At 48.9% G+C, this 27,559-nt stretch overlaps 1 protein-coding gene across 2 annotated transcripts; it reads right to left on the bottom strand.

The window, feature by feature from the left end:
• Positions 1–1,712: 1,712 nt before the first annotated feature.
• LOC139021424 (pancreatic lipase-related protein 2-like) lies at positions 1,713–21,326 on the bottom strand. 2 transcript variants are annotated; one of them, XM_070431804.1, is made up of 13 exons: positions 21,263–21,311; positions 19,302–19,456; positions 17,491–17,616; positions 15,538–15,672; positions 14,733–14,844; positions 13,730–13,849; positions 11,770–11,889; positions 11,233–11,243; positions 8,201–8,308; positions 7,629–7,758; positions 5,284–5,395; positions 4,004–4,171; positions 1,713–1,899 (listed from the first exon to the last, which is right to left on the bottom strand). In XM_070431804.1, exons 1-13 carry the CDS (start codon positions 21,309–21,311, stop codon positions 1,836–1,838), a joined length of 1,410 nt encoding a protein of 469 aa, XP_070287905.1. In that variant the 3' UTR covers positions 1,713–1,835. The 2 variants fall into 2 exon arrangements, with proteins under 2 accessions (XP_070287905.1, XP_070287906.1); XM_070431805.1 differs by lacking the exon at positions 11,233–11,243 and having other exon boundaries at positions 8,201–8,319; positions 21,263–21,326.
• Between the last annotated feature and the right edge of the window lie 6,233 nt (positions 21,327–27,559).

The raw sequence follows: 27,559 nt of genomic DNA on the forward strand, positions 1-27,559 counted from the left end.
TTGAGCCTGACTGGTGTAGCTCAGTGGTTGAGCATGAACCTATGTACCAGGAAGTCACAGTTTGATTCCAGTTAGGGCACATGCCTGGGTTGTGGGCTCCATCCCCACTAGAGGGCGTGCAGGAAGCAGCCAATAAATGATTCCCTTTCCCTTCCTCTCTGAAATCAATAAAAATATATTTTAAAAAAGAATCCTTATTTGGATTGATTAGGAGATATTTTAATCTTTTAGAGATTGTGCCTTTGCAGAAAAAAAGTCACATGTCAACACAAGGGAGCTGGCACTCTCTTCAAAGGGCGGGGGCAAGACTCAGCGAGTAGTTGGGATATTTTCCAGTTTTCCAGAAGCCCTGGGAGCGTGACCCCACAAAGTCCCAGACGGGAGACAGACCCCTCAGCTGCCTGGGCGGGAGCAGTGAGCCTGCCTTCCGGCCTCTCAGACACGAACCAAGGGAGGTGTAGCTGGCTGGTCCCCCTCCCAAACCACAGAGTTTGGGGATCACTGCTCTGGGCTCAAGCTTACTGAGATCATTTCCCATGAAATTAAGGGGACACACGACCACAGCGGTTCCTCGAAACTGCCCTCGTGCTAACCTCATCCAGGGGATCACATCACGCATCAAAATTTAAGCTCCTACTAATTCAGCGGTTCTCAACCTGTAGGTCGCGACCCCTTTGGCGGTTGAACGACCCTTTCACAGGGGTCGCCTGAGACCATCCTGCATATCAGATATTTACATTATGATTCATAACAGTAGCAACATTACAGTTATGAAGTAGCAACGAAAATAATTTTATGGTTGGGTCACAACATGAGGAACAGTATTTAAAGGGCCAGAAGGTTGAGAACCACTGCACTAATTCATCTGATACCAACCTTTACAAAAATGTTCACAAAGGGTGTGGCTTACCATTAATATATATATTGATTTCAGAGAGGAAAGGAGAGCGAGAGAGAGAAACATCCCCACCCCACAGTGGTGATCGAGCCTGAAACCTGAGCATGTGTCCTGACCGGGAATCAAACCTTGACCTCCTGGTTCATAGGTTGACGCTCAACCACTGAGTCACGCCAGCCTAGCATTTTGCTAACATAAACCTCACAGGCCCTCTGCTTCCTTTTGAGCACAGCTAACAGCACCAGAAAGGAACAATAAAAAGGCAAACATGGAAAGTTCAATTAAGGCTCAAGACCAGATGCCCTCACCTCTCTGCCCTGCTCCCAGGCCTTGCTCATCAGACCCCATCCCCACCCCAGAATTTCAGAAGTTGGGGTCTTGGCTTCTTTCCCAGAAGACCTCTGGGTCCCCTAAGCATTTTACTCTCCCCTTTCTAAAGATCCCAGGTGTCCCCTGGTACTGGCCCAGAGGGAGCCCTCCACAGGGGAGCTGTCACTGTGAGACGCCCCAGGCAGGCAGAGCCCCATCGGCCCTCTCCTAGACAACCTCCATCCTCTTCCTAAGTCAGCCCCTTCCCAGAGAAAATACAGCACCCCCCACCCAAGGCTGACATGTTCCCAACAAGACGTGACCCCAGAACCTGGAGGATGGCAAACAAACACCTCAATGTCAACCCGAGGGCATTAAAAATTTATTACCACATAGATACAAGAGAGCACCACATTTTTTTTAAAAAAAACATACTTTATTGATTTTTGCAGAGAGGAAGGGAGAGGGATAGAAAGTCACAAACATTAATCAGCTATCTCCTGCTACTAGGGAAGTGCCCACAACCAAGGTACATGCCTTTGACCGGAATCGAACCTGGAACCCTTCAGTCTGCAGGCCGACACTCTATCCACTGAGCCAAACCGGTTAAGGCAAGAGCACAGCATTTTTAACAAAGGAGGAGGGTCTGTAACTGGTTTCCTTTCACGGTGTCACCACTGCAAAAATGATACCTGCGGAGGAGAACATGTTCAGCGTGAGGCTTGGCAGCTTGTGGAAATGTCACCTCAGGTGAGTAAACAGCGTTTAGCCAAACCCTGGAATTCAGACCTTTTGACTGAAAGGCTGGGCTACACCATGCAGAGTCCACGTGGTTCTTATTAAGCAAAACCCTGGGAAGAACACCCTCTCCTCCTGTGGCCTTTTAACAAGCTGAAAGTGAATCAGCTGTGTCAACCACAGATTTTCAAAACCTGTGGGTTTGGGTGGGCCTGGCAATGATTTTGGGGACTAGGGTGCCCCCACCTGCCAAGAGGGGACTTTCCCTAGAGTTCAGAGCCTGGGGTGTCCTTCATACATTGCTTCTGGGAATGGAAAATGTGCCAGCCACTTTGGAAAACAGTCTGGCAGTTCTTCTAAAGGTTAAACATAGTAGTTACCACATAACCTAGCAATTCCGCTCCTAGGTATGTACCCAAGAGGAATGAAAACATATGTCCACACAAAAACTTGTACATAAATGTTCACAGCAGCATTATTCATAATAGCCCCAAAATGGTAACATCCCTGATGTCCATCAACTGCTGAATGGATAAATAAAAGGTGGTATATCCATATAAGAGAATATTATTTGGCAGTAAAAAGGAATAACGTACTGATACATGTTACAACATGGATGAACCTTGAACATATTATGCTACGTGAAAAAATCCAGTCACAAAGGACTATAAATATTGTCCTTTTATATGAAATGTCCAGAATAGGAACATCTATCAAAATAAAAAACAGGTTGCCCAGGGCTGGAGAAAAGGGGTGGGAGGTTATGGGATGATGGCTGATAGGTGTGGGTATTTTTGGGAAGGGTGATGAAATGTTCTAAAATTGACTTTAGAAATGATTCCACAACTCTGCACATATACTAAAAATCACTGAAGTATATACTTTAAATGGGTGAACACAGGCTATGAAAATTATATCTCCATAGAGATGTTGGGGAGAAAAGACCATGGAGGGATGTCACTCCTGAAGAGGGTGAAGCCCGCCCAGTTGGGGCAACAACCCAGCCATGAGATGCAGGACACCTGGCCTCCTCCTTTTCCTGTGGGCGTCTTTGGCTAAAGACGAGCCTCCCTCAGGGCTCAGCTTCAGAATGTGGCTGGATTGGAGGTCAGAGGACTGGGGTCCAAGTCCTGGTTGTGCCTCAGGCTCAAGCTCTGCTCTTGAATAAGCAAAGTACTGGCACAGCCCCAGTGACCTCTGACCCTTCCAGCAGGACGCCCAGGAATCAGGCCTATGACCATGTACTGTCAGCACAGCTAAGTCATGGAGCTCAGCAAGGTCTTCATATGTGTTTTTGAAAATAGTTTGCAAATACTCTTCCCTCTGGCTTTCCTGGGTGGCCTTAGACAAGTTATGTGACTCTGCGAACCCCACTCTTCTCATCTTAACATGAGAGCAGTTGAACGGTGATCGAGTTTCCTTCAGACGCTGACTTCTGTTGTTTTGTATCATCCTCTATTAAGGTCGCCTTTTTTCTTGCCATATGGTAAACACTGTTATGTTCTCTCCCTACTCTCACCAAGTAAGATTCCATCCTCTCAGCAAGAGAAGAACTTGCCACTGTGAGCGAGATCCTCACACAGTCTGTATTCCTCTCAGGCCTCAGTCTCCAAACAAAACAATTTGTATGAATAAATGCACCCAACGGAAATAAACCTGAGATTTCCTACATCTACTGCCTGGGTGCCTTCCTTCTTGTTTGAGATAAAACCGAGTCTCCTATTGGCCTATTTCTTGAATCTATACCTTACAATTGATGTCTTGCTCCAGCCAAGTTGAATTTGGCTTAAGGAAAACGATGATTGATTTTTCCAAGTAAATCAGATGTACAGATGGAAAGATGCAGAGTTGAGAGGAATAGTTGGGTAGATGAATGGCTGCATGGATAAGTGGATAGGTAAGTGGTTAAGTGGATGGAGAGAAAGGGATGAAGGAATGGGTGGGTAGAAGGATATGTAGGTGGATGGGTGGGTGATGGAATGTATGCATGTGTGTTTGCAGAGATACATTGATAAGGAAATAGAGAAACAAGACTTAGGTGCAATGAATGATACTCACATAGTCCCATCTTCTCCACTTTGCACTGTGATATTCGAAGCCCCCAAGTTGTCCCAGAAGATATTTAGCCAATGCTTTTTCCAGAGGAATGTAACCTTCTGGATTTTTCCAACGTTGATGTCCACATCAATGTCACGCACATGTTTTGCATCTGGTTTGAGGGATCCTCTGCAAACATAGACATAAAGTGTTCTATCAGCTGGATAGATGAATACTAGGGTGATAGCAACCTGTTGTTATTCCAAACAATGGCTACTGCTGTTGGCTTTCTGCAATTCCCTTCACTGCCTCCATACACATCCAGGGCCGCTAAAACACAAACGTATCTGTGAAGAACACACCTTTAGAATAATACTGGACGCTAGATTCCCACTGTCTTCATTGGTACCTAGAGGGAAGTCAACTACTTGGGGTGGCATATTGACTCTTTAATTTCACCGCAGGACTCCTTATCTTTGTTTAACAATGCATGTGCTTCAGCTGGGGTCATCTGTGGGCATCTCATATGTAGCATAACAAGTAGTCAAAGAACTTTAACTTAATATGAAAATTATTATGCAAACTTAGTGCAAAAACAGAATCTAATTTTACAGCATAGTTATCCAACACATTTTTACCAAGCTCCTCATATACCGACAAAAGCTAGGTGCTGAGGCTACCATCACAACAGGAAGCTAGCTTCATGCTTCAGGTGGAACACAGCTCAGGCGGGGTAAGGAGTGTGTGTGGGGGGTGGGAAGGAGTTGCCATATAAATGTGCCTTGTTTAAGGAGAACATGATATTTATAAAACTTAAGCAGGGCCTGGCTGGTGTGGTTGAGTGGTAGAGTGTGAACTCATGAACCAAGAGGTCACAGTTCAATTCCTGGTCAGGGCACATGCCCAGGTTGTGGGTTTGATCCCCAGTAGGGGGTGTGCAGGAGGCAGCTGATCAATTCTTCTCTCTCATCATTGATGTTTCTCTCTCTTCTTCTCACTTCCTCTCTGAAATAAAATTTTAAAAAATTAAAAACAACAACAACCCCACAATTTCAGCAGGAAGGAAGCAGTGATTGGCCATCCAGAAGGAGTCAGCCTTTAAAATCGCGAGTGCTTCCTCTCTGGGCCTCTCTCTTACCCTATGGGGTGATTCAATTAGATGCTAAGAGACTTCCTTCGACTCTGACATGCTAGGATTCAAAGCTTCTGTATGGCTAGATGTATGTAGAAGTGTGTACCCAATCTTGCATTAACAATCTATTAGGGAAAGTGTGGTCATTTCGCTTTACTATCAGACTTACCTGAAGATTTCATACTGCCCTGAGGTTCCATTGCTTCCATATAAAGCAATCCCGATGGACCCACTCATTTCCTTTTTTCCAGCCAGTGTGACTGCGACCCTGTATCTCCAACCTGTGCAAAGAAAAGGTACTATCAGTTCAATGAACTCATCTTGTTGAAAGAAAAATGACTCATGGGAGCATCCTTGTTCCAAGCTCTGAATCCCCCATGAGTGGGAGGTAAGGGCAAATATAACGAATGGTTTCCTTCAATGCAGTTGGGGTCCCAGGAATTCTGATGCTAGGTCGGGTGAGGGACTCAGGGGGAAGTAAATATTGCAGCTCAGCATAATCTCTTGCCAACCAGGTGCCCACCACTGACTGTACCAGAAAGACCACTGGGAGAGGGAGATGTCTGGGCTCCAACATTTGGATAAATCACTTACTGTTGCCTTCTTTGTTTCTATTTTTGTTATTTTCCCATGCCTTGGACATATTCTCAGTGGGAAAATAACACAGATAATTTTTTAAAAATGAGTAAACCCATTCTCAGTGCTCTGTCCACCTGCCCTCCATCTCAGGGTCTTCCCAGTTTGGTCTGTAGACTTGACCAAGCCCCGCGGGGTGATTTGCTTCCCGGGGACAATTGGCATTGTCTGGAGATGTTCTTGACTGTCACACCCAGGGAATGGGGTGGGTGGGTGCAGGGCTACTGGCATCTCCCTGGTAGACGCCACAGATTTGCTAAACATACTGCAATGCACAGGACAGCCCCCCAATAACAAGTGATCCAGTCCCGGATTCCAGTAGACCCAGGTTGGGAAACTCTGAACTAGAGCTTTCTTTGAGTATTTACACACTGATATGAATGTATGAAAAGTTAGGCTTTTGCCTATATGGTATGGCTCAATGGGTCAGTGTTGACTCATGAATCAGGAGGTCATGGTTCGATTCCTGGTCATGGCACAAGCCCAAGTTTCAGGCTCGATCACCAGTACGGGGTGTGCTGATCAATCATTCTCTCTCATCATTGATGTTTCCACTCTTTCCTCCCTCTACCTTCCTCTTTGAAATCCATAAAAACATATTTAAAAATATATAGTCTTTTCTCCCTTCTGTATAGTGTATGCACTGCTCTTCTCTATTCTCCCCATCCATCCCCTCGCCAGAATGAGTCACCGCCCTTCCTTGTCCTGTCCTGTGCTCCATAAGGTTGGCCTCCCCAGGGGTTCTTGCCCCTGGCTTTCCCTTGGGTTCAGCCCATCAGAGGCTTGCATGGGAGGCCAGCAGCAGGAGGAGGGAGATGGATGTGCTTGCTCCCCTGCAGCCTCCTTGCTCTAGTACCAGGTTCTGGCAGTAGCTGGCTTCACTCCATTCCTGGAGCCCTGAAGCCACTAGATTCTGGGCACCTCAGCATCCCTCCTTTGTTCTTTCAACCCTGTCCACTCCTCCAAAAGCGGGCCCTCCAGTGAGGTCTCCTCGTTGAACCACTTGAATGAGCTCTGTCTTCTGCAGAGACCCTGACTGGAACAGGATATATTACGTGATGGTTTGCTATTTGTCTTTTTACTTAATATGCCTTAGAGGTTTTCTAGATCCTTCCTTGAATGGTTACATACAGGATTTGGTTGTTTAACAATTGGTGGATATCTAGCTTCCTCCCTGTGTTCTTTTGGTATTAAAATCAATACTGCAAGAATATCCTTGAATACCTTCTCCTGCATACATGCAAGCATTTTCCTAAGGTGCGTTCTGACTTAAAAGAATATGCTTGCAAGATATTATAGATACCCTCATCTGTTATTGTTTATGTTAAGTGTCGTATTACATGAAATACTGTGTGTAAACAGTGTTCTGTGAAGTGTTGCATAAATGTTTTTCATTATAAAACTCCCTTGGAAAATACATGCTCTTCTGTTCAGCCATCATGTAATATTAACTATAACCAACAAATCTTGACGCTTTTTCTATCTTCTTTTTAAGTGAGAAGCTGGGCAAAATAACACCAAAAATCACAGCATGCTCACGTGTGTGTAAACAGGGGGACTAGCATGGTGGGTAATCACGGGGTGCCTTTGCCCCATCTTGCCTTCTTCTGTCCATGGATCTGTCCTTCCTGCCACAGGGTTGGGTGGACATGTGACCAGCCTGGGCCATTCACGGTCGACCTACTCCACTGGTCAGGATTATTGGTTAAAGGGGTGAACGTGAGAGGCAAGACAAATGCCATTCTACCGTCCTTCCATTATCATTGAAGCTGGCTGGTGTTGAGTTTCTATCCATTGCTACCAAGGGTCCTAACTAACAAGGTTGACACACCTTTTAAAATCACTTGCAGCTTTTAAATGGGTACAATGGAAACTTACGAGCAAAGTTACCACTCGCTCCTGTGTTCAGGAAAAACGTTTGTCCCACGGCGCTGGTGTTGCCCTGAAATTGGTCAGCATAGTGCCCCATTTTGGGGCATCCTGTGACTGGACAAGGAAAACAGCCATTCTGGTGGAAAACAAAAATTTGTCTGTGAGTGGTAGGCCTTTCACTCATTCACTCACTCAATGATCAATTCATCTTCCCATCCATCCCTCCCTCCCTCCTTCAATCATCCACTCATCCATCTAATCATCTTTCTATTCATCTGTCCATCTACCCTCCATCCATTGATTAATGCATCCATCTCACCCATGCCGTTCAGGCATCCTTTGAGAAATTTTCAGAATGAAAAGTTGGGGATCTAGGGAAGGCCCCCAGGGTCAGGTCTGTGCCATGCGCCGCCTGCCCACCCAGATCCCAGGAGGAAGAAGGCTCTGCGAGGCTCAGTGTTACCAGCACCTCCTCTTACTAGTCGTGGAGTTACATCTCAGCTCTGTTCCAAGCCACAGGGACAAAACCAACAACCACAGAGCCACCCCACCCTCCCCATTCCCCTGGGGAGACCCACCTCCTGAAACTCCTCATAGGAGGCACACGGGTAGCCCAGGAAGCCGTCAGGGTTGAGGATGCTGCTGGAGTAATACTTGTGGCTCCTCATGTGATTGCAGAATACAAGGTTTCGGGTTACTGAGGAAGCAAAAGCCACAGGAGCTCACAGGAGACTCTCACTTTTGAAGCTTGAACTGTCCTGATCTGAATAAGGAGTCACCTCCTCATTTCATAGAGGGGAGTCAGCATTCCCGAATGCCTGGGTCACAATTCCAAGTTCCTGTCATTGACTTTGACATACTTTGGGGCAAATAGTTACTGATCAACATTTACAGCACATAGAGGTGGTATCTCGAGGCTTCTTTAGTCATGGGGTTTGGCTCTGGTTGCTTTCCTCTACCCCCCACATGCCCGTGTGCTGAGCAGGGCCTACGCAGGGCTAGGCACCTGCTGGGGAGGGACAAGTTCTAACAAGGACGTGTGTCCAATCCTCCAGGAGCCAGGTGTCTGACAGAAGTGAAGGATGACAACTGGGGGCCTTGGGGAAAGTGAGAAAAATCTATACAGAAAGGAGAGACAGAGACAGAGAGAGGCAGGGGGAAGAGAGACAGGGAGAGAGAGAGGCAATAGCTTTCCAAAGGAATCTTACACTGTCAGCCAGTTGTTGAATGTTAAGGCCCAGATTGCTTGGTCTTCTGATTTTTCATGAGAAACCTGCATCTTGACTTTGACATGACAATGTTTCATGCTTGACTGAGTCACCTCCCTTCCCTGTCCTGTCCTGTTCTTACATGACAGCAGTGCATTTCCTCTTGAAAACCAGTCCCTGTGAAGGCCGACCACTAGCTACTGTGGGCAGGGCTGGGCCAGAGGGCCCCAGTTTGAGAACCAGGGACCATACCTGCCTGGCCTTTCCCAGGAATGCAGCTTTTCTGTGCCCAGAGCCCCAGGCTGAGAAATTCCTCCTCCTTGGAAAGCCTGAGATCAAAGCAGTGCAGACCAAGGTCCCTTGGGCCCTAGGCCACTGTGTCACTGCATTTTATCTACCACCCTTTTCTTTAAACCCAAGTCCTCTTATCTGAAAAACTGTTTTTTTTTGTTTCTTTTTTTTTTTCATTTCTCCATTTCCTTGGTACAAAACCTCCCATGGCGTGATGCACAGTGACCCAGACATACCTGGGGACCACTTCTGGGAGGTCTGGGGGTCTTCTTTGTGCTCCTGGATTAGCCCTGCCTGCCCCAGGGCCCAGGGACTCCTGCACCAACACTAATCACCAGACAACACAACCTGTTTTCACCTTAATTGTTTCTTTCACCCAGAATTGCTGCCCTGGGATCCATAATAGAGGGGCAAGTAGATTTAATTGTTCCTCCAGCCCAGCGCCTGGGTGACTGGGGGCCCACACAATAGACCAGCCATGGGCAAACTACGGCCTGCAGGCTGGATCCGACAGTTTGAAATGAATAAAACTAAAAAAAAAAAAAAAAAAAAAAAAAAGACGGTACCCTTTTATGTAATGATGTTTACTTTGAATTTATATTAGTTCACACAAACACTCCATCCATGCTTTTGTTCCCACCCTCCGGTCCAGTTTATGAACCCATTGTGGCCCTCCAGTCAAAAAGTTTGCCCACCCTCACAATAGACGCACATCCTGTGGGCTTCTTCACTCTGAATTGCCTCTTTAATTAAAGCTGGGCTCTTTGTTATTATGTGGGCCCTGCTGGTGGCTTCTGGGAGGAGCAGCCTCATTGTGACTCAGTGCTCCTTCAGCTGGGTCTTCCCTGGAGTTACCTGGTGCTGGGCAGAGCACTCAAAGGCTCCATTGGCTGACGGTGGATGTGGGCTACTGCTTTATCCACTCTATTCTTTCATTAAGCACATGGAATATTCAATGCCACAGAGGCCTCTCTGCTCAGTGGAGTGGGCTGTACTGAGCGCCTGCTCTGGGCCAGCCCTGAGCAGGGTACTGGGGTGTCTGGGATGCCCGGGAAACTCCCAGCGGAGACAAACACTAAAATGAAATGATGGCAGACTCAAACCTCCATGTGCAGGGGGAGATGAAGCCTGGTCTCCATGGAGAGGCAACAGGAGAAGAGCAGAGGCCAGACAAGGACAGGTGATGGAGGTTGCACTGTAAGTCACCTAATCATAGGGAACTGAGCCTGTCTCTCACGTAAACGCAGACCTCATGGGGACGAAAAAGGGACACATACTAAACCTGACTAACTCAGGGGAGGCCTGCATGGTGGCCTTACAAACTCAGAGGCTGAATGTAACCACGTGGGGTGGGCTGAACATAAAAATTCCTAATTAAAAGCTGGTCATGAAGAGTAGTCCTGTCCCAGGCCTGTGGCTTCCTTGACAAAGGTCAATCTTTTTTTTTTTTTTAATCCTTATCTCAAGATATGTTCATTGATTTTAGAGAGACAGGAAGGGAGAGAGAGAAACATCAATCAGTTGCCTCCCATATGTGCCCTGACCAGAAATCAAACCCAAAACCGTTTTGGTATCTAGGACAAAACTCCAACCAACTGAGCCATCCTGCCACGGTGACAAGGAACCTTTACCTTAAGTGAAACTGTTTTATTTTTGCATCTACAGAAACGCACCTTTTAAATATCAGAGTAATCTTTTCCAGATCCCTCAGGGCACCCTCTTATAAGAGCACCAGACCCCAGAACCCCTCACTCTGACCTTGTTCCCCAAATACCACCTCTATGTGCTGTCCATGTTGATCATTAGCTATCCTGTTCCCACCAATGGAAAAGAATGTGCCCTCTATTTTACTGTTTATCCAATTCCAGAGGTTTCCAGTTTTACTTTCCTCCCCCTCCCTAATCTACCACCCATGGATTTCATGGAACCCCTATGTCTCCTCTTTTTATTCTAATGTATAAAATAAGCCGCAAAACTGTCTTTCGCTGGAGCATGTTCTCAGTCCATTGAGATTTTGCTTCCCAGCAATTGTCGTCACTTTGTCTCCAATAAACTCATAAAAATTCTCTACATGTTTGGACATTTCTGACACTGACACCCACAAGCCTCATCCCCCCTAGACCTCGAGGCCTCCTTCTCCACGCACACGCTCCCCAAACCCATGAAGCATGTCCCCACTTGGTCCTTTTACCAGCTCAGTCCCTTTCCCATCCTAGCACCTGCCCACAGCAACGGGCAAGAACGTCAAAGCCCTGCTAGCCTTTGTGCCTGCCCTTCAAGGAGCAAGTGGTGCAAGCAGCTGGGGTGGGGGTGGGTGCAGCTAGAACTGGAATTTGCCTACATGCCCGTCCAGTTCAGGCCTCAGCATCCTCATGAGGGGGACGACACAGGCTGTGGACTCAAGGGTCCCAGGTTTGATTGGGTATGAGGTTGGGACTTTGCAGCCAGAAATTAAGTTTGATGACTGTTTGGACCCAGTTTCTTCAGCTGTGAACTGGGGATAAGCAGAGTAATTCCCTCATGTTGTGACAATGCTGGGACAGAATTAGCCGGACCTGGAGGCAAATTCAGTGCTACCAGGGCCGGGCCATGCATCCAGCCTTCTCCCCAGGGAGGGCACTGCTGTCTTGCTTTGCTAATGCACGTACCGTCCCGGAGTCCATTTACATCATCGATGGAAGAACGGATAGTTTTCTGACATCCTGGCATTTGCTCTCCTCCGTTTGGATAGAAATCCAGATGGCCCACCTTCTGGCTCATTCCAAAACCTGAAACATCGGAAGCGGCGGTGGGCAGGGAGGGAAGGGGTCCCGAGGCCAGGTCATGGCCCCAGAGAGGATCCGACTCCTTCTGACCAGAGCGAGAGTCTTGTTGGCGAACTGTCCCCTCAGCACAGCCAACCCACCGGGCTTTGCAGATCCCTCTCCAACATGAGCCCATAGCAAGAAAGGAAGGGGGAGCGAGCAGAGGCAGTGAGCATGCCTACATGTATTTGCATGTGTGTCTGTCTGTCTGTCGGTCCTTGGGAGGCAGTGAACAATACTGATATAACCTGATACCATTATGCATAATTGACACCTATCAGGACTGGTGCAATTCCCATTCCTTTACTCATTCTGAAATGTTGATTTCTATGTTAGAAGGTTATGTTGAGATCTCATTGTTGTATTGAGAGCCCAGCATAATGGCTGGATGCTTTGGCTTTTTAAGCACACAGACCCGCGATCACATCCTGGTCCTATTTACACACTCCGTGATCTCGGGCACTTACTAAAGCTTTTCAAGCCTCAGTGTCCTCAGCTATGAAACAGTAATAATAATGCCCACTTTCTAGGGTTGTTACCATGATTAATGAGCGAGTATGTACAAAATGTCCAATGCAGCTCATGGTAACCATCACTATTATTAAAAACATACCCTTTGTTGGCATGTTTCATAAGGGGTTACATAAGAAAGTATTGAAAAAAAGAACATCGAGTTTATGTAATATTAATTTTTTACATAATTTTATTTATTTTAAATTTTCATTTCTTTAAACTAAAAACTCACCATTTTATTTTAAAAGAATTAAATAAAGAAATATATTTCATTTCCAACAACACTAACTGTAACCAAAGTTTCCATAAAAGAAGTGAGCAAAATATTCAAACATTAACATTTCATTTTGCAAGTATAGGTGAAGCATCCTATATAATAAAACCCTAATATGCAAATTGACCAAACAGTGGAAGGACTGGTCGCTATGACACTCACTGACCACCAGGGGGCAGACGCTCAATGCAGGAGCTGCCCTCTGGTGGTCAGTGGGCTCCCACTGGGTGGAGGGGTCAGGGGGAGCACCACTCAGCCAGTAGCAGGAGCCTATATGGCATTGATTCTCAACCTTCCTAATGCCAGACCCTTTAATACAGTTCCTCATGTTGTGGTGACCCCCAACCATAAAATTATTTTCGTTGCTACTTCACAACTGTAATTTTGCTACTGTTATGACTCGTAATATAAATATCTGATGATATGCAGGATGTATTTTCATTGTCACAAATTGAACATAGTTAAAGCATAGTGATTAATCACAAAAACAATATGTGATTATATATGTGTTTTCTGATGGTCTTAGGGGACCCCCGTGAAAGGGTCATTCAACCCCCAAAGGGGTCGCGACCCACAGGTTGAGAACTGCTGCTCTACGGCTTCCAAGGGAGGCAGCACTAGGAGCAGGGAGCGTGGCTTCTGGCTGGTGAGCACAGCAGTGCTGGCAGGAGCCTCTCCTGCCTCTGCAGCAGCACTAAGGACCCTCAACACCTCCCCTACCCTCCACTCGCCCCGACCCTCCACCAGTGCAGGAATGGATAGTGGAGCCTAGGGAAGGTCACAGGGTTTGGGGACTGAGCAACAGCCTTCCATAGGCTACACCAGTGTGTGTGTGACCTGCCTGGGGCCACAGGCTGATACCACTGGTGCAGGGCTGGCTGTTTATTTGTAGCTGGCACCCACTTTGACTGGTTGGCATCCAAGCTATTACTGTAGTTAACCATGTTGAATACCACCCCTGGACCTACTCTTACCAGTTACAGCCCTGGTCACCAAGCGGTGGAGTGAGGCACTCACCTAGGTAAGGGACTGTGGGGGAGGTGTCTGTGTGAATCACATCCACAAACATGGCGTCTGACGGGTCCAGCCTCACCTCCTCAGGGGTGCCCTGGAAGCCTGGTTCTGCCGGATCCAGTCCTGAAAGGGGGAGGTGGACAGTGACAAACCAGGTTCCAACCCCTGGACCCACAAAATCCATGCGGCTTTCTGCCTGAAGCAGCGGCTGTGCCCAGCTCATCTTCAAAGAGAAGCAGAGGGTGGGAGGAGCATGGCCCACAGACTCGGTGACCTATATTCTAGCCCAGGTTCTGCTCAAGGTCAAAGGCATGTCTTTCCTCAGCCTCAGTTTCCTCATCTGGAAAGTGGGAATAACAGCAACCTACCTTATGGGGCTATTGTGAAAACCCCACGCAAAGGTATAAGAGAAAGAACTTTGCAATCTGAAAAAGTCTCTGTAAACACAATCTATGAATCCCCCATCCTTCCCCCAATGCCTAGCACACAGCCCTGGGCAAAGGAGACAGCCATCACACTGTTGGCACAGTGACATACACACGGGACTCAGCGGTGTCTGTGTCTATGTCTTGTGTGCCTTCATTTGCCTAGTGATTCATTCATTCATTCTATTATCTACCACGTGCTTCCTGTGACAGGTCTCAGCTAATTTCATTTTCTGCCTGTAGCTGGCTCTGCCACGACAATTAATATTTGTGGAACTGATGAATTCGTATTAAAAAACCATTTCACTGTTCAAAAATATGCCGTACTCTAGCAATAATAATCCTGAAATCATGAGTTGAATGTGCTAGTTATATTTTTCTTTTTTAATAAATATATTTTTTGTAATTCACATGAAATTGTATGGCAATTTATTTTTTAAATCTAAGTCTGGCAGGACTTACAATCAGTGTCCCTGGAGGACCAGTGGGGGCGCCCTTGGCCACGAGAAGTGCCTGTGTCTGGGCTTCCACTGCCCTACAGGCCTGTCCCTGTCACCCCACCCCACCCCCGCACCCCTTACCTGTGATCCTCCCCACACAGCCCCCCAGCCTTCTGCCTGCCTCAGCAGCCGCGTGCGCGCCCAGGCTGTGTCCGATGATGTGCACGCTCTCCAAGCTGTAGCCCATTTTGGTCTGCGGAAGGATGGAGTGTCAGGGTCCCCATGCCCTGATGAGGACCCCCTGGCCAGGAGAAGGGGATGGGGACAGGTCTCTGGAGGAATGACCTGGCTCTGGGACCACCAAGGACAGTGTGACCGGACCCTGGGCCATCAAAGGCTCCCAGTCCGAGGCTGGGAGGGCAGCGGGGGAGAGGGAATGTGGGAGGGGGCGGTGACAGTGGTGATCAGCGACCTCTGTGTCCACTGCAGGCGGCCTGAGGAGCCTGGCCTGGCGCCTGCTCCATCCACACCCACAGCGGCCTCCCTCTCCTCCCGCAGGGCCTGGGCCTGCCTGGAGAGCCTGGGTAGCGGGCCCAGCTCTGGGTGCTCAGGAATAGACCTTCCAGAAGGCGGTAAGGGGCTTTCCCTTTCTGAGAAAGAAGACCCATCTTCTGGGCTGACCATTCCCAGAACAGCCTCGAAGGACGGCTTATTTCAAAAGGGGAAACCGAGGCCCAAAGTGGTTCCTTTGCCCCAGGGGCCGCTAGGGATCTTCAGGACACTCCAGGAGGGGAAGGCTGCAGTTTCAACTTAGGAAACGCCCCTCTGTGTGTCCAGGCTTCCAGGCCCAGCCCCTGCACACCGGTCCCCAGGCTGCCTCTGGGTGCACGGGGTCTGCCTGCCCCATCGGGCCCCTCCCCACAGGATTGAGCTGACGAGGATTTACCGACAGCCCTTGTATTAAGAACGCTATCTCAGCTCCCACGACTCGAATGTTGTGGACGGCTTGGTTGTACTCTGTCCTGGCCCCCCGCTTCCAGTCCACGCAGATGCAGTTCACCTTCTCCACCTTAAACATGTTCTGGGGGAATAAAAACAAGAGGGAGAATCCAATGTATTAACAGGCACAGGCCGCACACTCCAGAGACAGGAATTCACAGCACCAAGCATCTCATTTGTGTCAGAGTTTTCATATTCCTCCCACTTGTCCCAATCCTCACGATTTCACCGGGAACTCGGTTCCTGATCCCCACTTAACAGATGTGAACACTGAGGCCTGGAATGGAGTAAGTGACTGGCTGAAGGTCTCCCAGATGGTTATTGACACAGCCAGGCAGAAAAAGGCTCCCTTACTACATCAGGGCTTAGCCCACTGTTATGGGAGGGCCAGATCCACCTGCTCATGTAAATCAAGTTGTTTTGGGAACAGCCACACCCCTTTGTTTACATATTCTCTCTCCCTCTGCTTTGGAGCAACAACAGGGTTGAGTGGAAACCATATGACCTGCAAATGCTGAACTATTTACTACCCAGTCCTTTACAGGAAGTTGGCTGCCACTTGTACTAAGTTTGCTGCCACTGCACTAGGTGCTGAAGCCCCGGGAGGGCTGCTGTTATGTTCCCAACAATGCGTAGGGGGGAGCTAGAAGGTATTAACAGACAAGATGACATGTAGATGGAGGCAGCTACAACTCTCCCCACATGTGCATCTTTTACATTATGTGGTGTGGCCGCCGTGTGCTGCCCAAGCTCAGACTGGTCCCGTGATGGGACCAAATAACTGTCAGAAAGAGCCACTGCAGAGCCTGTGTTCATTGGAGGATGGCCTGGACTACCCCGGGGATTGAGGCAGAGAGGTGTTGCCCGGAGGCCAGGGCATCGGGATGGACACATCCCCCTGACTCTTCCAGCTCCACGTTCACATGGCGTCCTTCTTGCACTTGGGGACACGTGTGAAACTGCCCAAACCGCCAGAGGAGCAGCCCACCCTTGGAAGAAGCAGCTCGAGGTCTCCCCAGTGCAGACTAAGCTGAAACCATGCCGGTGGGCTCCTCCTAAAAACTAAATCTGGTGACACAAGGTTGTGGTATTTTGTACACAGGAGTCCTGGCTTTGCATTCCCACCTCTGGATTCAAGTCTGGGCAAGTGTTGAACTTTGCCTGCCTTAATTTCCTCATCTATAAAATGGGAACAATAACTTTACCTTTCTCACAAAGTTGCTTGGAGGGGAGGGGCGGTCAAATGAGACAAAGACTGTGAAATAACGATCACAGTGTCAGGCTCAGAGAAAGTGCTCAGAAAATGGATGTGATAAATAATGATTCATCACTAACATTCCTGATTCCTTCAGAACTGCGCCATCCAATACTGTGGCCACTGGCCCAGGTGCCTATTTACAATGAATCTAAGTCCATACAATTTAAAAGTCAAGTCTTTGGTCAACTCCCCGCATTTCAGGTCCTGGGTGAGCACAGGGGAGCAGTGGCTCCTGGTTGGGACATGAAGCCATGGAGCCTTTCCGCCCTCACAGGGAGCTCTGTGGGACAGCAGGGTCTTAGGGGCCACGTTTACGTGGGTTTCTAATGTCACACGGGGGCTTTACATAAACCACCGGAGACCAATGCCAGGTAATTTGCTGACGCCTCTGCTTCTGGGTGTTTTGATTGGGCTCTGGGTCTCTTTGGTCTCCAGAAGAGAGGCTGGGCTAGAGGTCAGGGGGTCGGGAGAACTTGACAGTGGACGCTCCGGAGGACCAGGGAATTCCTCGGAGATTTGAGGATGGAGCATCTGTCCCTGGACGGTCTGTGTTCCCAGTCTCAGGGCAGTGACCTGGAAAGTGTTTGAAGCTGGGTGCCAGGTGCTGGTCTCAGCGGGGAGTGGCCGGGGGCAGGGCCCTACCTGGCACATGTCCGTCAGCCATCTGTCCTCCCCCTTCTCTATGAAGCCGTGGATGATGAAGCGCGTCTTTCGGTCCAGTCGGAAGTCTGAAGCGTTCACAGTAGCCAGTTCCGTGGAGGAGATCCGCTGGTTAAAGTGGAAAAGGTGAATTGGGACATTGGCCTTTCCAAGCCAATGGCCTGTGAGAGCCAGTTCCAGGGAGACTGGGTCACGGGATCAGCTCCCACGAGGTTGGGTGTGTCTAGAACAGGAGTTCCTGACCTGGGCTTTGAGGACAGGATTCACAAGGTCCACGTTCATGGACTTCCTAGCATTTCTGTTAATTATGAAATTGGGCAGCAAGCCATGGTCATCGTAACAGCACTCTGTCACCAATGGGAGTCACAGGTATTTTCATGTCACAGGACAGTGGTCACAGATGTCGTAAAAATCAGTTATTCTCATTACTATTTGTAGTGGCCGTAGTTAGACCAACCTGTGGATCTTGATATTTAGTGAGATAATAATAAAGCAGCATATATATGACTGGGACATATATTTATCACTTCAAATGTTCTGATAACTGTTTTTCAATATAATTGGTTTCCTTTGTAATCCAATGTGTTTTATTTCTTGCATTTAAATACATCATCCTGAGAAGGGACCCGTCAGCTTCCCCAGATGGTGGAAGATGTTTCTAGAACAGAAAGAGCGAAGGACCCCAGGCCAGAAGCACCAAAACTAGGGGAGATGCAGCTCAGTGGAGCCCTGAGGGGCACCTCAAGCTTGTAGCACTTAAGAACTGACCCCTACATGCCAGGGGCCCTTTCACCAGCCCCCTGGGCACCACACCTGAGGAATCACCAGAAGATAAAAACAGCCCAACCACCAGTCCAACTGGGCTCCCAGCTGGAATCTCTAAGGTGGGCGTTTGTCACCTACAATCCCAGGGCAGCTGGCCTCAGGGATTGATGGCCAGTCATTGGCTCTCCAAACTGTCAGGGGTGGCGCTGTGAGCAGCTGAGCTCTGAGCACATTCTTCCTGGTCACTTCTAAGCACCTGGAAGAGCCTGTCCTGCCTCTACCCGCAGGCCTTCTGGGGACTGGAGGTCACTCCCAGGGCCCTTTTTGCTCTTGTGGTTAGATGCCCCTCTCACTCTTGCCTGAGTGGCTCCGTGGTTAGAGCATTGGCCCATGTACCGAAGGGTCACGGGTTTGATTCTCGGTCAAAGGCTTGCACCTGGGTGGCAGGTGTGATCCCAAGCCCCAGATGGGGCTCATATGGGAGGCAACCATTCAATGTGTCTCTCTCACGTAATTGTATCAATGTTTCTCCCTCTCACTTTCTCTCTCTCTCCCCTTCCATCCCTCCCTTCCACTCTCTAAAAACCAATGGAAAAAATATCCTCTGATGAGGATTAACAACAACAAGTCCCTCTCCCACACCTGTCTTCTGGCTCATCAGGAAGGACTTACTCCCCCACCCTCATTCCCTAAGCGGCTTCTCTCCTCCCATCCCCAGTGCAGGAAGAAGATGGACACACCAGGCCTGGATTCCCCAAAAATGCTGCTCCTACCCACTTCCTCCCAGGATCGGGGGTCAGTGCCAGGAAGGCCTGTGCACAGTGTGTGGAATGTGGGCGTTTCTGGGCCCGGCACCCATAGACCTCATCAGGGGTTCCCGATCCTGAGAGCTAAGGTGGCTGCCAGTGGAGAGGGAGCATCGCCCCGACCGCCCCACGGCCCTGCCTTTCCCTTAGACAACCGCGTGCAGACGCCAGTGTGGGCGCCCCACTCCACCCGCCCTGCAGTCCCACCAGGCTCGCACATACTTGGAAGCTGTTGGGATTCTCATTTGTGTAGAGAAGAAACCGGGTGTTGATGAGCTTGGGGGGCCAGGGGAATAGTTTCAGGGGCCGCTCTGAGATCCCCGTCCACGGCTTGTCATCGGGGAAGCAGCCAAAAGGTTGATAGCAGACTTGCTTTCCTGGGGCAGAAAGAGCAGCACACGGGACACTGTGAGTTCAGAAAAGGAGTGACTTCGCCTCAGCTACACAGGAGGCGTTTCAGGGAGCAGTCCGGGCTGGCCAGGCCAATGCTGGGCTCCACCGGCTGTCAGTGCTCCCCAAATTCCACGGAGACAAGAATGGCCTGTGCACACTCCCAGCGCCTCCCTGGGCGATTCTGATTCACAGGGAGGACAGGGGCGCACCGGGAAGTGCTTGTTTCATGCTGTTTTCACCCTGATCATCAGGCCAGAGGGGGATTGGCTGAGCTTCCTGGGAACCTCCTGCCTTAAAACTACCTCTTCCGGGAGAGCCCCAGGCGGCCCTTCACATGCCATCACCCGGCATCAGGTACGATAGCACCTGCGATTCTGTAGCTCAGAGATGCTGCTGTGATGATCCTGTTGCCAGTGCCACAACCAGCACCGCAGCCGATCCTGGGTGCTGTCTAATCCCCTTGTCTTCAAGTCACCCCTTTATGCACATAGTCCCCCCAATTATTCTCTGCCATTTCAGATTTTCCCTGTTGTTCTCAGAAAAGGTATATTTCCTAAGGCCAGGGATGACTGAGTTTTGCATCATTCTGTATACAGCAGGGGCTCAATACATGCAATCGATCATCCAAATAACCACGTCCAAATCTGAGGGTCCTTCCTCTAGTCTACAGCACAAGCATTATCACAGAGAGTGCCCACTGAGGGCGCATGCTCAAATCCAGAGGATTTCAATGGCTCTTCTGCCTTAGGCTTCCTCAGCTCCAAAACGGATGGTGCCAGAGGTTGGCCATTCCCTCAAACACTGACAGTAGTCATCAGTTTTTACCACCTGAAGCAAGAGTAGACTGTTTACTCTGTGCCAGGTACCACACTAGCGCTTCACCAGCATTATTCCCTTTAAGCCTCAAAATAGCCCATGATAAGGAATTACTTCCATTTTACAGATGGGAAAAGCAAGGCACAGAGAGACAAAGTAAGCTGCCCAAGGGCTCAGCCAATGTGAGGTGTGGTGGGAGGCCCTGGTGGAGCTGCCTGCAAATTGGAAGGGAGACAGGGGGGCCAGGGGAACAGAGGCTGGGCAAAGAGGAAGCCACAGGAAAAGGGCGAGGACAGCGCCGGAAGTGACCTCTGTGGGACGCCCACATTTAGGGCAGGAGGAGGAAGGGGAGGAGCAAAGGAGACCAAGAGGGGCCAGAAAGGCCCAGGTAGCAGCCAGACCTGGGTGCGCTCTGCTCTCTGGAGTCAGGTCCTGCTGCATGGCCAAGATCGAAGGGAGGCCAAGAGTGGGCTGGGCGAGGTGAGGAGGAAAGGAGGACTTATGGTGCAGAAGGAAGCCCAGCAGAAGGGAGGCCAGAGGAAAGACTCAGATTGGAGCTGGAGAGACAGAGGTGGCAACAGCCAGAGGAGTGATGGGGAGGAAGGGACAGGAGGGGGCACTCACGCTGCAGACACACACTTGTCCACCCAAGGGACTGAGGGACTTGGGGGCCTGTGGAGAGCATCCTCCCCCAACTCCGCTGCCCAACAGCCTACCACTTGGGTCACCACATCACAACCAGTTGCTGGAGGAAAAGGGCGGGTGTGTCCCCATGGTCATCTGTGTTCAAGATATTGCCCTGTGTTTGCTACAGCGTCAACACTCCCCCAATGGTGGCAATTGTTGTTTTTGTTGAAATAATGATAACGCTGTTCATTATGATGATAATGATAATGAGGCATCCAGCTACCCCACCCAGAGGCCAGCCCAGGCACGGTCCCTTTTTCACCACGGGGATGGGACAGCACCCTCACCTCTGACGGTGGCCAGCAGGAGGAGGCCGACGATCCAGGAGGGCAGCATCTACATGGATGAAAACAGAGACAGTGGGGACCATCGCCCAACCCAGACAGGGCAGGGGGCCTGGAGCCCAGGGAAGCCCGGTGCCTGGGTCCCATCTGGCTATCCCTCCAGGTAGGGACCCTGAGGCTGAGACATTCCCACACAGGGATACGGCAGCACCTCTGTGGAACCCAGATGCAGGATCCTCTCAGCTCAGTGGCTGCTCCCTCTGGGCCATGTCCCTCTGACTGCCCAACACTGCCAAGCGCCCTGCCCGGACAGAGCCATGACTTACTGTGAGACACCTGGGCTCCACTCAGCCCCAGAGTGGCCGTGGCCTTTTATAACCAGGCTTTATCTGTTGGACTCTTTAGAGGAAAGGACAGGAAGATGGGTAAGTGTGCTTTGCACCAATATTATCATAAACACATACAGTCAGCTCAGCGGGGATCAGAGCTTTTTAAAGTGAGATCAGAGGGGAAAAAACAGACTTTGGGGACAGGTGTTATATTGGAAATCAGCAATCTGAACAGAGGACACCTTAATCAATAAGTCAAATTTGGAGTCTTTATTACACCGGCGGTCTCAGATGTGTTATCTCCAGAGTCTGAGCAAACTAATATGGAGGAAGCTTTCCCTTTATACCTTCCTGGTTCCTTTGTCTGCCAAATATGGGGTTTCCGGATCTTTTGCAGGCTTTACAAAGAGCCCTATGTAGTGGGAGATATTTTGCAGGAAGCTTGTAGCCTTGAGCACAGTACCATTTAGGTAACTCAAACACACCTGGCATGGCAGTAACCAGGGATGGCAGCAGAGCGGCTTGCAAGGCCAGGTAATTGAGCTTCTTTTCCCTATTATTTGAGCAAGTGTGTTGACAGAAGCCAAGAATAGCAGAGTGAATTGATAGAACAAAGGACCATCTATGTTTAGTGAAAATTTTCAAATAGCAGTTTGAAAACATCGATTTTGCAACATCGAGGTTACCGGAGCAAGATGGAGTGCCTGTGCTTCACAGGAAAGGACCCCATTAATCTGAATCTACAGGTTCAGCCATTAAAAGATTGTGTTTCTGAGGTGAGAACAGGGAACACCAGCCTCCTGTTCAGAATCCCTTCGGAAACAGGAGCCCAAGCCCGTCTTGGTGCCTGTAGGTGTTGGCAGGAATGGGGTCTGCAGGTTTGCTGTTCTTAGAAGGCACCTGGGTATGAGGACACGCTTGTCCTCTTCTCTGGGGTTGGGCTGGGTGGAGCGCTACCTCCAAAGGACCTGGACAGAGAACAAAAGCAAAGGCGACCCTTTGTTGAGCAAGAAAGAGTCAAACAAACACTGTTTACAGAGATAGCTTTATTTGGAAACCATATAGTCTATTTCCAAAGAATTTATGAGCTGTGTGGACTGTACTTTGACCTGGAGATAAGAAGGTGGAGGTGGCCTGGCCTGCCTCTTCCAGGATCGGGGATCAAGCCTTCAACCCGGGCATGTGCCCTGACCTGGAATCAAACCATGACCTCCTGGTTCATAGGTCATCGCCCAACCATTGAGCCACTCTGGCCGGGCAGAGTTTTTCTCTGTTGCTCACTGAATTCCAGGCGCACCAGCCAGGCTGGCCTTGTGTAAAGTTTTTAAAACGCCCACCTTGGGGTCTTTGCATATTGTTTCCTCTTCCCAACACATACCATCCCCACTCTCTTCTGACCTAAGTCAAACTATCCCCCTCCTCCAAGAAGCCTTTCTCACTGCCCATAGTGGGACCAGGTCTTCCTTTACATTCTAATCATGTTCCCATTTTTCTTCCATGGAACATATCCCAGCTGGTAACCATATTTCAGTGACTGTTTAGCCCTTGCCTTGGTTGGAGGGTCTCGGTGTGGATGGTCATTTCTGTGTGGCCAGAGCCTAACACAGCCCCTTGCAGGTACCTTGATCACCATTGGAGCAGGCATTGCTGGAGGAAAGGATGGGACCTTGGAAGCTAATGACTCATGGGCTGGTGAGCTGGGTAACTTCTAGATCTCTCCTGCCTCTCCCTCCCTTGCCTGTGGCCGGAAGGATGCTTCTGTGGCCTCCCTTGGCCTTGCCCTTGGCCCTCTGGTTGGGTTCAGCCAATGGGAGGCGCCTCAGGGAGGTCAGAGGGGGGAAGGAAGGGTTAGAGTATTTCTACCCAGGCTCCCTCCCATCTGTTCTGGGGTTGGGCAACGTTGTACTTCTGTCCTGAGGACTGCAGCTCCTGTCAAGCAGCTCCCTCCCATGGCCCCAGCTCCTTCCATGTTCCTATGACAGCTCCCTCCCTCCCTCCGGGCTTCAGGCCACCAGGATGTCAGAGCTTCCAGCTGCTGCTGAGCCCTGTCCACCTCTGTAACTAGTCCCTTTGATATGCTCTTTGATTGGGCCATCTCTTTGCTTCTAAGGCCCCTCACAGGGAGGGAGGATGTGGGTCAGAGGCCTGGGGTCCATCTGGGGGGATTAGCTAGGCTCCTTTCCTCACTCCATAATGAGGATTTCAGTCCTTATCAGAGAAGGGTTCAGAATTGTGTAGTTGTTGGGTTTCTGGTTTTGCAGCTCACAGTAGTAGCAACCAACCTATTCTGAGGTTTGGTTATAGTTTTTGCCAAAGGTTTATCAGATTATCTTCAAATAGTCAGTTGGTCCCATCACCCATGCCCTCCTGGTTCCAGCCACAGATTAGTCCAGGAATCAGGGAACTGCTGGCCCAGTGATGGCGAATCTTTTGAGCTCGGGGTGTCAGCATTTTGAAAAACCCTAACTTAACTCTGGTGCCGTGTCACATATAGAAACTTTTTGATATTTGCAACCATAGTAAATCAAAGACTTATATTTTTGATATTTATTTCATATATTTAAATGCCATTTAACACAGAAAAAATCAACCCAAAAAATGAGTTTGCGTGTCACCTCTGACATGCGTGTAATAGGTTCACCATCACTGTGCTTGCCTGAGTGGCATTTCATCTGGTCAACAGCCACCAGGTCCTGCTGGGTGTCCTCCCAGGGCAGGGCTGTTCACCAGGCTCCCTGGACCCCCGTGTCCCCTGGGTGGAAACCAGGAGTCAAATCTTCAATGATGAGAATTTTGATGAGAAAAAGAAGTTATATCTTGGTTTTCACTGAGTGAAACTTGGGCTTGCTTTCATGAATGTAAGGAACACACCACAGCCATCCCTGTCACCTTAGACCCGTAGAAATCTCACACCTCCTCATACCTCAGGACATTGGTTACAAACAGCTGGAGATGATGCTGCTGCGATCACTACTCTACCATGATTGGGATTCTTAGAGCCACCACACTGTCTGACACGCTGCTGTTCAATACAGGCCTAAAGGAACATGCTATTGCACTAATGGATTCTTTTTACTATTTAATACTATTTCAATAACATTCATTTCCTCTGTCAGCTCCTGTATTTTATTTTACATTTAAAAACATTATTCAGAGAAGAGGCCCACATTTTCCCCAGGCAGCCAGGGAGCCCCTGGCTCAGAAATGGTTATGACCCTTGTCCAGGGAAACAACCAAGGAGGAGTGTAAAGAGTGAGTGTCAAACAAGCCAGAAGAACTGCCCAAACCCCACAGGACCTGGGATTGCAGTCTATCTGATTATTCAAAACAGTGTGATAGAAAAATGCTGCTGTGGTAAATATTTATGATACAGTACAGGCAAAACACAGGCATAATAACAGCAAACCCATGTGTGCACACACACACAAATCCTATTTTTTTTTAAAGGGTGGGTAGAGGGTGCTAAACCATAATGCCAACAATGGTTATTTAGATCATGGTGCTATGTGTAGAGGGCCCCCTGCCAGGGAAGACACATGGGAATGCTTCTTAAAATATTGTCAGCTGAACACAAGGTGACTGGCAGAGCCGAGCCTTGGTTACACATCTAACCGAGGGGGCGATGTGTTCTCAGTATTGACTCTTATCTTTGCAGCCCAGGTGCTGGGGACTGGGTTTTTGAGATGTAGATCCAGCCAAGCACTAAGAAGAAATAGGACTCTCTTCCCTCTGACTGGCCCTGCCCCGTGGGAGGTGCCCTGAGGTGGAGCCACGCCCTCAGGTTCCTGAGTGCTCCTTAGGCTCATCAGCTGGGCCCAACCAGAACTGACATAACTTCCTGGTATTTGGGTATAAATTAAACACGAGGTTCCGGTGCTGGGCCCCCTGTCTGTCCCTCCATCAGAGGGCAGCAGCCCACCCGGTCCCAGCTTCTTCTATTTTTGTGTCTTGTCTTTTTGATTTATTTCTCAATCCCAAGCGCCTCTACTCAAAGAACCAGTTCATTTCTCTTTTGTTGCTGGTCACGGAAAGAGAGAACGTACCCCCATAGCTATTGGTAATTTTGATTTTCTTGTTTTTGTCCCCCTTCTCCCCCCAATTATCCACAGGCAACAGCCATCGTTAACATACTAAGGAAGAAATGTTATTTTAAGTCCTTATTTGAGCCCGACTGGTGTAGTTCAGTGGTTGAGCATGAACCTATGAACAGGAGATCATGGTTTGATTCCCAGTCAGGGCACATGCCTGGGTTGCAGGCTCCATTCCCACTAGAGGGCGTGCAGGAGGCAGCCAATAAGTGATTTTCTCTCCCTTTCCCTTCCTCTCTGAAATCAATAAAAATACATTTTAAAAAAGAATCCTTATTTGAGTTGATTAGGAGATAGTTTAATCTTTTAGAGATTGTACCTTTGCAGAAAAAAAGTCACATCTCAACAAACGGCGGGGGCAAGGCTCAGCGAGTAGTTGGGATATTTTCCAGTTTCCAGAAGCCCTGGGAGTGTGACCCACAAAGTCCCAGATGAGAAACCAGGAGACAGACCCCTCACCTGCCTGGGCGGGAGCAGTGAGCCTGCCTTCCGGCTTCTCAGACACGAACCAAGGGAGGTGTAGCTGGCTGGTCCCCCTCCCAAACCACAGAGTTTGGGGATCACTGCTCTGGGCTCAAGCTTACTGAGATCTTTGCCCTTGAAATTAAGGGGACCCGAGACCAAAGTGGTTCCTCAAAACTGCCCTCGTACTACCTCATCTATGGGATCACATCATGCATCAAAATTTAAGCTCCCACTAATTCATCTGATACCAATCTTTACCATATGGCTCCTGGCCCGACAGGTGTGGGTCGTTTGGTTGAGTGTCATCCCCTGCACCAAGAGGTCTCCGGTTCAATTCCTGGTCAGGGCACATGCCCAGCTTGCAGGCTCAACCCTCAGTAGGGGGTGTGGAGGAGGCAGCCAATTGGTGTTGCTATCTCTCTCTCCCCCTCTCCCTTCCTCTCTTTATAAACAAATCAATAAAATGTTTAAAGAAATACAGTAATAAATAAGAAAATAAAAAATGGCTTCTGTGCCGAAACCGGTTTGGCTCAGTGAATAGAGCGTCGGCCTGCGGACTGAAGGGTCCCCAGTTCGATTCCGGTCAAGGGCATGTGCCTTGGTTGCGGGCATATCCCCAGTGGGAGATGTGCAGGAGGCAGCTGATCGATGTTTCTCTCTCATCGATGTTTCTAACTCTCTATCTCTCTCCCTTCCTCTCTGTAAAAAATCAATAAAATATATTTTAAAAAAATGGCTTCTGTAAAACACAAGAAAACAACCTCCCAATGACAATGACCAGAGTTGAATAAAGGTGATTTGAAAAAATTGATTAATAATATCTAATTCTTCTACAACTTCAAGATTAAGATCACCAGGTTCAATGTGCAAATCTGTAACTCCTTTTGTTGAAGCCGTTCTGCATGGCCATTCTTTCTTTAATCTTTATCCTTTTTGTTTCTCTCCTCTCCAGTCTATAATTGCCAGAGCATTGTCTGTCAGGGCCGTTAGACAGATGATTTTGGGGGCCCGGGAGTGGTGACTGGCTGGTTCTAACCAGCCTGCCAGCCATGGCTGTCACTTCACTCTAGCACCATGGTTTCTACATCGAATCGGTTCAAGAAAGAAGAGAGCACAAGCAGGAAAAACACAAGGTTTAATGAATGTGACAGAGCCAGTACAATGGAGGGAGGATGCTGAGAGCTGGGCTTTGGTGTCATCACGTCAGTGATGTGAAACTTAGGCACCCTAAGCCTTAGTTTTCAGTTATAAAATGAGAATGCCTTCCTCATGAGGTTCTTTGGGAGGATTACATGAGGTAATGTTCACAAAGGGTGAGGCTTACCATTTAATATATATATTGATTTCAGAGAGGAAAGGAGAGCCAGAGAGAGAGAAACATCCCCACCCCACAGTGGTGATCGAGCCAGAAACCTGAG

The sequence above is a fragment of the Myotis yumanensis genome, unplaced genomic scaffold (genome assembly GCF_028538775.1).
Source record: "Myotis yumanensis isolate MYYU_CA2020_CCGP unplaced genomic scaffold, mMyoYum1.0.hap1 SCAF_13, whole genome shotgun sequence".
NCBI classification, from domain to species: Eukaryota; Metazoa; Chordata; class Mammalia; order Chiroptera; family Vespertilionidae; genus Myotis; species Myotis yumanensis.

What these genes read in the sequence shown, in the direction of transcription:
- LOC139021424 (XM_070431805.1), bottom strand. Translation starts at nt 21,311, where the DNA reads ATGCTGCCCTCCTGGATCGTCGGCCTCCTCCTGCTGGCCACCGTCAGA. An exon ending in TCTTAATACAAGGGCTGTCG is followed by an intron (nt 14,845 to 15,537) that starts GTAAATCCTCGT and finishes ATCCTTCCGCAG; the next exon opens with ACCAAAATGGGCTACAGCTT. An exon ending in GGGCAGTATGAAATCTTCAG is followed by an intron (nt 4,172 to 5,283) that starts GTAAGTCTGATA and finishes CTATGTTTGCAG; the next exon opens with AGGATCCCTCAAACCAGATG.